Here is a 10,801-nt window from a genome sequence, read left to right on the forward strand (position 1 = left end):
TTTTGCCAGTGTTTTCCAGTGATTTCAATACCTGAAAAAAACAGTGCTTTTCAGTGATTTCTAATTTTCGCGCCATAAAAAACAACAGAAACGGTGTTTTTCCGGTGTTTATGAAACGCTTTGCTTTTATTATTGCTGGCTTTCTTCATTGATGCATGGCATATAGACAGTGCATGTACGTGTATATGAAGTCCAAATACATTTTCACAAGTCAAATTTATTGTAGTACACCGTACAATATTTCTTCAGAGATTCTTTAGTCATTCGTGCTCTCTCTTTTCTTCCCATGTACACTTTCATTTGTGAAAATGCCCTCTCAACATTGGCACTTGAGACTGGCAATGCCAAAACAGCCAGTACACAACTTGCCAACTCTGTCCACTGATGTAGCTTCCCATACCAGTACTGGTGCACCTCAAGGTTGACATTCTCTGGGACAGGTTCTGCCACATACGCGTTGAACTGGGTGCACATGCCCTCAGAGGTATTAAAGCGGTCAAAAATGAAGCTGTACTTTGAAAAGTCCGGAGAAAATTCCCCTTTACGGAATGGATCTAACACTTGTGCAGCGTACCAAAGTGAGGCTTCATTGACTTCAAACGCCATGGTTGGTGAAGGGACATTTCTATGCATCATAGCTAGCCATTTCTCATGCATGGTAAAATAAAATTTCCTGAATTGGTCTTCAACACTTCTTTGCTTCCCAAGTGGCAAGCATTCTAACAGGGAACATGTTGCCGTGCCAAAGTCACTAAAAGTGTTGTGTAGCCTACTCTTGAGGAGATGTTTGACATCAATACCAATTATACTGAACACTTGGTAGACAAGGGTGTTTTCTGACTCTAGTTTTTTTATTATGTTAACTACAGCAGTCATGTTTTCCTGTAAAAATCTAAGGATGCAGTACAGTGTACTTTTCTTGACATCACTATCAATATGCACCCGAAGATCCTCACATTTCTTGCCTTTTGCATCATCACTAAGCAAAAATTCAGTAAGGGGTCGCCACATAGATAATATTGCATTCACGGCCTCTAGTACTGAGAACCACCTACTAAATGACACAGTTGGGATGACTCTTTCTTTGCTGCCACACAAAACACAAAATGAGAAATATTTGCGTTTGAGTTCCCGCGCATAACGAAACAGTGCGCCTGAATGTACTACAAAATCAATAGCATTCTTCATCCGCTCAGAAGATTGTAATGCTGCTTTCAGCATACCATCTAGCAAGTGGCAAGGATCTCTCACAGGGAAACACTTCAGCTCAGGTATTGCTTTTGACAGGTCATCACATAACTTTTTCATATACGTAGCTGAATCGCTGCAAATACAAACAATATCTCCCCAATCTTTGCTAAACTTGGTAAGAACTCTCTGCAGCAGCATTCCAAGTGACACTGCATTGCATGTTTCCAGTACATCCAGATCTGGCATGATGGTACGTCTGTGCCATCCATTTTTTGCATCACAAAATGTGATTAGCACTGCCACTGCAGGGTCGCTGTTATATATTTGAGATTACTCTGTTTCTCCTTGGTTCTCGCGTGCTTGCAAGCACGAGAGATCTTTACTGTTATTCTAGAATCTTGTCCTTCAGTCGTGAGGATTCCTCGAACGTCACATTGGACGTTGGCTTCCCTCACGACTGGACGGCTCTGGTAGTGGGTGTTTTACCTTGAACTTAAAACCTGGAATAAACAATGATTGAGCCTACGCAAGTCTCTGTGATCATCACTTAACATATTTGGCGACGATCGGGATTTCTCCGCACCCACCGCCAGTCAAGACTCACCAGAACCCGACCACTGTTCGTCTTTCATCTCTTCAACTGAACCTGCCTCCAGTCCGACTTCTCTCACAGGTCGTATACTTTTGGACACTCTCTCCCCGTCCATCACCTGATTCCCGGCGTGGATTTCTCTCATTTCTGGCATTTCTCCGGCGCTGCTTGTTTCTGCCAGTTGCTGTCTCGCGCTCAGTCACGCGCGCAACATTCTAACTTCCTGCTCGCGCTGCTTCACGCGCGCTACGCCTTACTTGCCAGACAAGCTCACCGCCTCTAGAAAATTACGTCGTCCTGTCACCTTGACGACGACACTGGCGGCCATTTTTTTTCAGCGACCTTATAAACAAGCCCTCGTCTAGCATTCTGTGCAGCGTTAAGCACGTTTTGCTGCTCTCAATTTCATTTTCAACTACAGCGATAGGCACGCTTCATTGCCTACTATGTTTACTTGACTTCATCATTTCACCAAAATCATTTATTAATCACAGCGATAGGCACGCTTTACTGCCTACCATGTTCATTGACATTTCATTGTTATTACAAGTCTTCAAGTAACTACAGCGATAGGCACGCTTTACTGCCTACCATTTTCATTTCACATTTCATTGTTATTACAAGTCTTCAAGTAACTACAGCGATAGGCACGCTTTACTGCCTCCCATGTTCATTTGACATTTCATTGTTATTACAAGTCTTCAAGTAGCCACAGCGATAGGCACGCTTTACTGCCTACCATCTTTATTTTACCTTGTTATTTTACACTTAGAGTCATTTATTTACCATAGTGATAGACATTCTTCATTTTCCATCACAAACATTTCACCATGGCTTCTTCCCAACAATTTCAAACACCAGCTCCTTTTCTGCAAACTCCTGGAAAACCTACTCTTGCTTGGCGCAACTGGCTCAAAGGTTTTGAAAACTATTTAGTAGCCATCGATGCTACCAAGTATGATCCTCCTCGCAAGGTTGCCATTCTTTATGGTTGTTTGGGAGTTGCTGCTCAACAAGTTTTTGAAAACTTACCTCATATTTCTTCTCCCGCTGGTGAGTCCGGTGACAACTGGAATGTTTATCAAGAAGCCATTGCTCGCCTCAATAAACAATACCACGATGAACCCAGTATCGTATTAGAACGTCATAACTTTTTCAAACGAAAACAAAGCATTGATGAGAGCGTAGAAGACTATATCGCTCAACTCAGAATCCTAGCTTCTACCTGTGACTTTGGTGCTAGTACAGATACTTCTATCAGAGACCAATTTATTTTTGCTTGTTTTTCAAAAAAAATACAGGAACGTTTATTAAGTTGCAAAAATCCTTCTTTAACTGAAACAATTGATATTGCTAAGGGGATTGAACGTGCAACTTATTCCTCTAAGATTCTACAAGAAAGTACTTCTCAACCTTCTGTTCACTTGGTCGACCAGACTTCTGCTTCTACTTCCATTGACCTTGTTAACAATTCTTCAAGACAACTAAATAGAAAACCGCTTATTTGCTACAGATGTGGATCTAGGAATCATCTTGGCAATTCTCCCACGTGTCCTGCCTCTGGCAAAAAATGCTCCTCCTGCAAGAAAATTGGACATTTTCCTTCTGTTTGCAGGGGTCGTAAAAGATTCACTAGAGTCAATAATATTGAATTTCAAGAAAATTTAGAGTCTTGTTCCACCAGACTCAATGATGTTATGTTGTCCATTGAATGTGATTCTCTTGAATTTCCCAAGATTAAGAGTCCCTTGTGTGAATTGTTGATTGGCACAATTACAATCCAGGTCAAAGCTGATTCTGGTTCTCCCATCACCATTTTATCCGACCTCACGTTTTATGCTAACTGGAGCCAAGTTGTCCTTTCCAAGTCAGATGTCAATCCCAAGGCCTTTGGCGAAAAGGACATCGATATGTTGGGTTTCTTTTATTCTAACATTGCTTGCCTAGGCAGATACACTTTCACCAAAGTTTATGTTGCCCTCAAGGGCAGGGATATTGTAGGTTGGTTCGATTTGGCCAGAATGGGTTTGATTCTCAAGCCTGGATCTGATCAACCCATTGCCTTAGGCGACATCCCTCATGACTATTATACTAGTCATGATTCTGGGAACTTCAATATTTCAGATCTTTCCTTTCCCATAGTCAAAATGGACACTCTACTGAGTTCCTTTCCAAACTTATTTAAAAATAAGGTTGGCACAGTGCTTGGTTTTAAGCATGAAAATCAACTTAAACCCAATGCTCAGCCGGTTGTTCACAAAGTTCGTCCTCTTCCCTTGAGCGCTAGAGATGAACTCAAAAGTGTCCTGAAAAATCTCTGAAACGAAGGAATCATTGCTCCTTGCGACTCGTCCGAATGGGTTTCCCCCATTGTCTTAGTTCACAAGAAAACTGGAGAGGTGAGATTGTGTGCCGATTTACGCTCACTAAATAACAATATCATCGTGGATTGCCACCCCCTTCCCAAAATTCACGACCTTTTGGCTAATTTGGGTGGGGCTAAATTCTTCTCCCTCCTCGACCTTAGATCTGCTTATCACCAGATTCCCTTGTCCCTCAGATCTCAAGAGCTAACAACGTTTATCACTCCCTTTGGTGCTTTCAAGTACCTCAGGCTTCCCTTTGGCTTGGCCTCGGCAGCCAGCATTTTCCAAAAACTAATGGACAACCTGTTTCAAGACATCCCTGGCGTGCAAGCGTATCAAGATGACATCTTGGTCTACGCTAACGACTCTTTTCAACATAATCACACTCTCAACACCGTTCTGCTAGTCTTGGAAAAAGCCGGCATGACTGTTAGACACGATAAGTCCAAGTTTGGTGTCCAAGAGTTAGATTACTTGGGTCACTCCCTTTCTCCTAATGGCATTAAACCCAAGTTCTCTTTAATTAAAGCCATTCGAGATGCCAAACCTCCCAAGGATCGTGACGCACTTCGCTCCTTCCTGGGCTTATCTGAATATTACGCCAGGTTCGTTCATGGTTACGCACAGATTGTTGAACCTTTAAGAACGCTCTTAAGAAAAGGTGTAAAATTTGTTTGGTCCCAAGACTTGCAAAAAGTTTTTGACCAAGTCAAGAAGATCATCGAAGATTCACCCGCTTTGAATCCTTTTTGTGACGGCTCTATGTGTTTTATCACTGTAGATATCAGTCTTACTGGTTTGGGTGCTGTCCTAGGACAGTGGGTTGAGGGCAAAGAACACACGGTTGCCTTCGCATCCAGAACACTTCTTCCTGCTGAAACCAGGTAGAGCACAATTGAAAGAGAAGCCCTGGCTTGCGTTTGGGCAATTCAAAAGTTCAAATCTTACATTTGGGGTCGCGAGTTTGAGATTTACACAGACCACAAGCCCCTTATGCACATGCTTTCTGACAGTAGTTCCAATAGGGCTTCCGCCAGACTTGTTCGTCTCCTTTCCAAGCTTCACGAATTTCATTTTGTCATCAAACACATTCCCGGGGGTAAGAATTTCAGGGCTGATTGCCTCTCTAGAATGTCTTTAACTGATGATTCAATTGTTATTGATGATATTGAATGTGTTGTCGCCATCATCGATGCAGTTGCTGAATGTCAACCCATTTCTGAAGCACAATGGAATATAGCTTATGCAAATGACGTTGTTCTTTCCAAAGTTAAGGATTTCATTGTCAACAAATGGCCTGAACGTAGAACCTTACCCACAGAACTAAAAGGTTTTGCAAATGTTTCAGAAGAACTTTCTTTGGTCAATGATATGGTCATGCGCAACGATCTATTTGTTCCTCCTCAGTCTGTTCGTGATCATATCATTCGTTCTGCCCATCAGGGTCACCTGGGTATTGTTAAAACCTGTCAACGCATCAAACAATTTTATTGGTGGCCCTCCATGGACTCTCACATCAGGAAGATGATTGACAATTGCACTCAGTGCATTCTTTCTGATAAGCATTGGAAAACTCTTTCCACACCTTTATGTCCTGTTCCCCTACCGGCTGGTCCGTGAGACAAAGTAGCTTTGGACTTTTCTGGTCCATATGACGTGTTACCCTCTGAGCATAAGTTTCTCATCCTTCTTGTTGATTATTACTCTAAATGGCTCTATTATTCTTTTTGCAATTCGGCCTCCACTGACAACGCCATTAAATTCCTACAGTCTGTTTTTTTTTGATATTGAAGGTTTTCCCAAGTCCATCGTTACTGACAATGGAACTCATTTTGTCTCTCAAATAATGTGTTCTTTTCTCAGCTGTCACGATATTTCTCACTTCAAAGTTGCCTTGTACTCACCGTCCTCAAATGGTCTAGTTGAAAGGTGTAATCGCATTATTAAGGAGGGTGTTCAAACTGCTATTTCTTCTAGGCTTGACCCCCTTTCTTTCGTTCATGACAAAGTTTGGGCCTACAATACCTCCCCACATTCTACCACTGGGGTCTCACCCTTTAACTTACTTCGAAAAAGGAGAGTTCATTCTGTTCTCAATCCTAGTTGGTTGCATAAGGATTCTGATTTGTCTGATTCTTCTTTTTCTGTTCAAGATCATGTGAGTGCTAAACAATTGTCTATGAAATCACGTTTTGATGAAGGTAAACATTCTGTTGATCAACCTTTGTTAAAAGGAGATATGGTTCTTATTAAAAATCCCAAAAGAGTTTCCAAAGGGAGGTCTACATTTTCCTCTCCAAATTTGGTCACACAAGTTAGTAAAACCTCAGCCCTTCTTGATGACAGTGGATGGTGGAACAAGCGAGCTCTTGTTAAGATTTCTCCACTTCAAGCCCATGTCATCAAGAAGCATGCCACTTCCGATTCTGAGCATTGTGATTGGTTTGATTTCTTTTACGCTCAACCACCCTCTTCCAATCCAGTTGCTCAAACCTCTTCCAATAAAATTGCTGGAACCTCCACGTCCTCTGAGACCACTGTTCCCGCTCATTCCCTTTTTCCTCCAGTTTCCCTTCCTTCTACCTCTATTTTGTCACAGTCCTCTGTTCCCGCAGAGTTACCCTTACCACACAAATCGATTTCTCAGGAAACTTCTGAAGTGGCAACAAAAAGGGCTTTTCGTTTAAAGCAGTTATCCTGCAGATTGAGAGACTACGTTTTAGAATAATTTTGCATAAACTTGCTAAACTCGTGTTTGTTTTTGCTATTGCTCATGTTGCTTTTGTATGTTTTCTTTGTTTCCCTTCTTAGTGGGGAAGATGTTATATATTTGAGATTACTCTGTTTCTCCTTGGTTCTCTCGTGAGAGATCTTTACTGTTATTCTAGAATCTTGTCCTTCAGTCGTGAGGATTCCTTGAACGTCACATTGGACGTTGGCTTCCCTCACGACTGGACGGCTCTGGTAGTGGGTGTTTTACCTTGAACTTAAAACCTGGAATAAACAAAGATTGAACCTACGCAAGTCTCTGTGATCATCACTTAACAGTCGCCACGCATCTCTGGGGTTTCATCAATGGTAACAGAGATCTTAACATCACCTTGCAGTAACTCTGAAATATGTTCAATATCTGCAAGGAACACCTCTGGTAGGTATTTCTCATACATTTGTGTTGGTTTTGGTAATGTTTTGAATGCTGGTGCACGCTTGCGGAATAGATTCCAAATCGGTCCATCAGCTTGGTGTAAGCTGGTTCCAGATTGCACTAGGGCACGTACAAATTCATGTGCCACATCCTTTTCTTCCTCACGTTTTCTTTTGAAGCGGGTCATCTGGCAAAGGCTGTCGCTATTAGGTGGCTCTTTCAATTTCAAGTGCGTCTTGGTGACAAGATGTTCAGCAATTCGGCTTGCAGTTTTCCCACTTAGTATTGCGACAGTCACTCTGCAAAACCTGCAAATTAACATATTTTGCCCACGCACTTCTTCAACCATGAAATCTTTGTTTTCCAGCACATAATCTTCTGCCGTCTTTATTCTGCGGGGCATTCTGTTCTGCGCAAAGTAGATCATAAAAAAAGACACTTAGAAACCGGTTGTGTACTGTTGAGAAAATGATGCCACTGAACAGGCTGCCAACCAATTGGTGAAATTTAAGAACATATATTTGAGGCATAGCATAAGGATCCATTTTATCTTTAGCTTTTGATTTAAAACTTTAAAAAGCTGAATCCTAGGTACCCTAAATGCTTATTAACCATCATGCTTTAAAAAAAAGAATTAGTTTCTGGATGTATGCAAATTAGCTAACCTCCAGCTTGCCTAAAAGTGATTAATACTTGGTGGTCGAAAGCCCTCAGGCCAATTTCACGCTTTATAAAATTGCAAAGGAATGCAATGTATATACAGATGCAGGTCAGGTAACCTATTGTCAGGAGAATGTTCAGCTTAATGAAAGGGGAATGTTGAATCCATATGTGTCCAGTATGAAACATTCAAATACAGTTCAACAGTAATAACGACCAGTGGCGTAAATATACTTACATAGCTCCCAGACGCGCAACTACAGTCAAATTTCAGGGTGGAGGGGTAGATTCTTCCAGCAATTGGCAGAAGGGAGATGCAGGGGTTCTAAGAAGGGGTGAAATCAAGAAAGCCTTGTTAAGTAAAATGTTCTTGTTCAGACCCGTGAAGTACTCAGGTGCGATTGCAGTAAGACAGACGCCAGAACACAATAGCTCCTCTCCCCCCCCATGTAAGTCAGGCAGGGGGCCTGGTGTTTCTCTGGCCTTTGGCCTTTTCACAGCTCAGCTCCCCATTCTCTTGTCTGTCTTCACCCCCTGCACTCTGTGTTGCACTAAACAATGTCAGAAGAGGTTGTATCGCAAATGGTGCTCATGTAAAGCGCTCTGATACCTCCGGGTTTTGTGTGCGCTATACAAAACCCTCCCCTCTGTGATTAGCAGTGCCACTGGAAAGGAGGCGTGAGACATACACAGTGCTGGGCAGGAGCACTGTCGAAGACTCACGGGTGGGAGGAGACCTTCTGCACCCCACAGTTGGATAAGAGACCTGTTGGAGCGCGAGGGTGGGGGGGGGGCTGCGGGCAGTGGGAGCAAGGCTGCCATGGAGCCCAATGCGAGTAGAGGAAATAGAAGTCCAGAGTGCCCAGTGGATATGAAAAGACTGTTCTGAGCAAATTTGTTTTTTACTGCAAGGACATGGCACTGAAATAAAAATAACAATGACGCCTCTACATATAGTTGCCAAGTCCCGGCAACAAACACTCGCTGGTGTGGCGCTGGTGACTGCTGCATCGGCGCGTGGGTTGTTATGCTCAGCACGGGGTGAGAGGGGTGGCAGGGCCCTGCTGAACCCATCAAATAACACATTTAAAATAAGGAGGTGAGCCTGCAGAGGCGCTGTAATTTACACCGAGGCACGTTTTAACTGTGCAAAATTGACTGTCTGGTGGCGCTAAGCTCCCCATTCTAAGAAGGGGTGAAAAACAAGAAAGCCTCAACAAGTAAAATGGTCTTGTACAGACCCGTGAAGTACTCGGGTGCGGCTTCAGTTAAACAGACGCCAAAACACATTAGCTCCTCTCCCCCCACGTGAGTCAGGCAGGGGGCCTGGTGTTTCTCTGGCCCTTTGGCCTTTCACACCTCGGCTCCCCATTCTCTTCTCTGCCTTCGCCCCCTGCACTCTGGCGCTCATGTAAAGCGCTCTGATACCTCTGCGTTTTTGTGTCCCCGCATGCCAGCAATCATACCCCTTAATGCGAGTGCAAATGCACTAAGAAAGTGCGAACATCAGCAAAATATGAAATACAAGGCAAACAATACAGAATAGATTGGCCAGAGCGCACTGCACACAATCACCACCACTGCTTCAACCAAGGTACACAACTCTCATGAGTTGGGGGAGATCCGTTTTAAAAATGTAAAACTCAATGGAATTGGACATTCGCTACAATGTGTTTTACCTAGCGCTTGAGACCGTACTTTGCTATCGCAGCGCTGTGTCTGGCAGATGCTCTTTCTGTATGTGTTCCTGTCCTTAAACAGAAGGGGGAACGGAGACCATGCAGGGGATCGATCATGTGCATTTGTGCACGCTTCCCCCCGAAGGTGTCCCCTGGCTGAAACACAAAAGTCTATTGATGGCCAACTTAATGGTGGTCCTCATTTATCGACCTCAGAAGGATGTCAGAATGGGTGGACCTGCCGGGATTTACCTGAGCCATAGGGTCAAACATAGTCCTCACTCAGTGGGTGCAATAGTCTGCTAGTAACTACACCCGTATCTTCATTCTACAAGGGGAGTTTGCTTTTCCCCCTCTTTTTTTATTAAACGAGGAATGCCACGCATGCAGCGCTCCCTCACTACCGAATAATAATGACCTGCACTGGCAAGATGAGGGGAACACAGGTGTATATCGCCTCCAACATTCTCTTACACTGTGTGAGACTAATCGCAGGATGCCATGGAGTGCTCTATTCTCTGCCCCAGCCTGTGCAATTGCACGGTGTGGGAGGGGCCCTCTAATGCATTTGAAGATGCAGCTGTGAAATAGGCAAACATATCAAGCATGTGAATGTGACTGTTTTATACTAACTTCTCGAAGCAACATATAGAAAACCTGTGCGCTCTCTTATGCTAGGAAATGTTTTCGCATTACTGGACCCAGCTTTCGGATCTGAAAATAATAACCCTGAGTCCCAGCGGCTAATTAATACCACCAAGACGATGAACGAGTGGGGACACTATGGGGCTTCAGCAAGGACATGCGTGCAGTCGCTGCATCTGTTGGCCTCGCGACATTCATTTACACCGAAGCACATTTTAACTGTGCAAAATTGACTGTCTGATGGCGCTAAGCTCCCCATTCTAAGAATGGGTGAAAAACAAGAAAGCCTCAACAAGTAAAATGGTCTTGTACAGACCCGTGAAGTACTCGGATGCGGCTGCAGCTAAACAGACGCCAAAACACATTAGCTCCTTTTCCCCCACATGAGTCAGGCAGGGGGCCTGGTGTTTCGCTGGCCCTTTGGCCTTTCACACCTCGGCTCCCCATTCTCTTGTCTGCCTTCGCCCCCTGCACTCTGGCGCTCATGTAAAGTGCTCTGATACCTCTGCGTTTTGTGTCCCCG

The 10,801-nt window shown here is 43.7% G+C and overlaps 1 protein-coding gene across 1 annotated transcript; it reads right to left on the minus strand.

Moving 5' to 3' along the window:
* Positions 1 to 204: 204 nt before the first annotated feature.
* On the minus strand, positions 205 to 7,697 carry LOC147747151 (uncharacterized). Its single transcript, XM_086925074.1, has 2 exons — positions 7,207 to 7,697; positions 205 to 1,504 (listed from the first exon to the last, which is right to left on the minus strand). The coding sequence occupies exons 1-2, from the start codon at positions 7,695 to 7,697 to the stop codon at positions 205 to 207; spliced, it is 1,791 nt and encodes a 596-aa protein (XP_086781200.1).
* Positions 7,698 to 10,801: the final 3,104 nt, after the last annotated feature.

Source organism: Lissotriton vulgaris, chromosome 1_1 (assembly GCF_964263255.1).
Source record: "Lissotriton vulgaris chromosome 1_1, aLisVul1.2, whole genome shotgun sequence".
Classification (NCBI taxonomy): Eukaryota; Metazoa; Chordata; class Amphibia; order Caudata; family Salamandridae; genus Lissotriton; species Lissotriton vulgaris.

Excerpts from the sequence above, each read along its gene's own strand:
- LOC147747151 (XM_086925074.1), bottom strand. The coding sequence starts at position 7,697 with ATGCCCCGCAGAATAAAGACGGCAGAAGATTATGTGCTGGAAAACAAA. Across the intron at positions 1,505-7,206 it reads ATTGATGAAACCCCAGAGAT|CGACCCTGCAGTGGCAGTGC; the intron begins GCGTGGCGACTG and ends AATATATAACAG.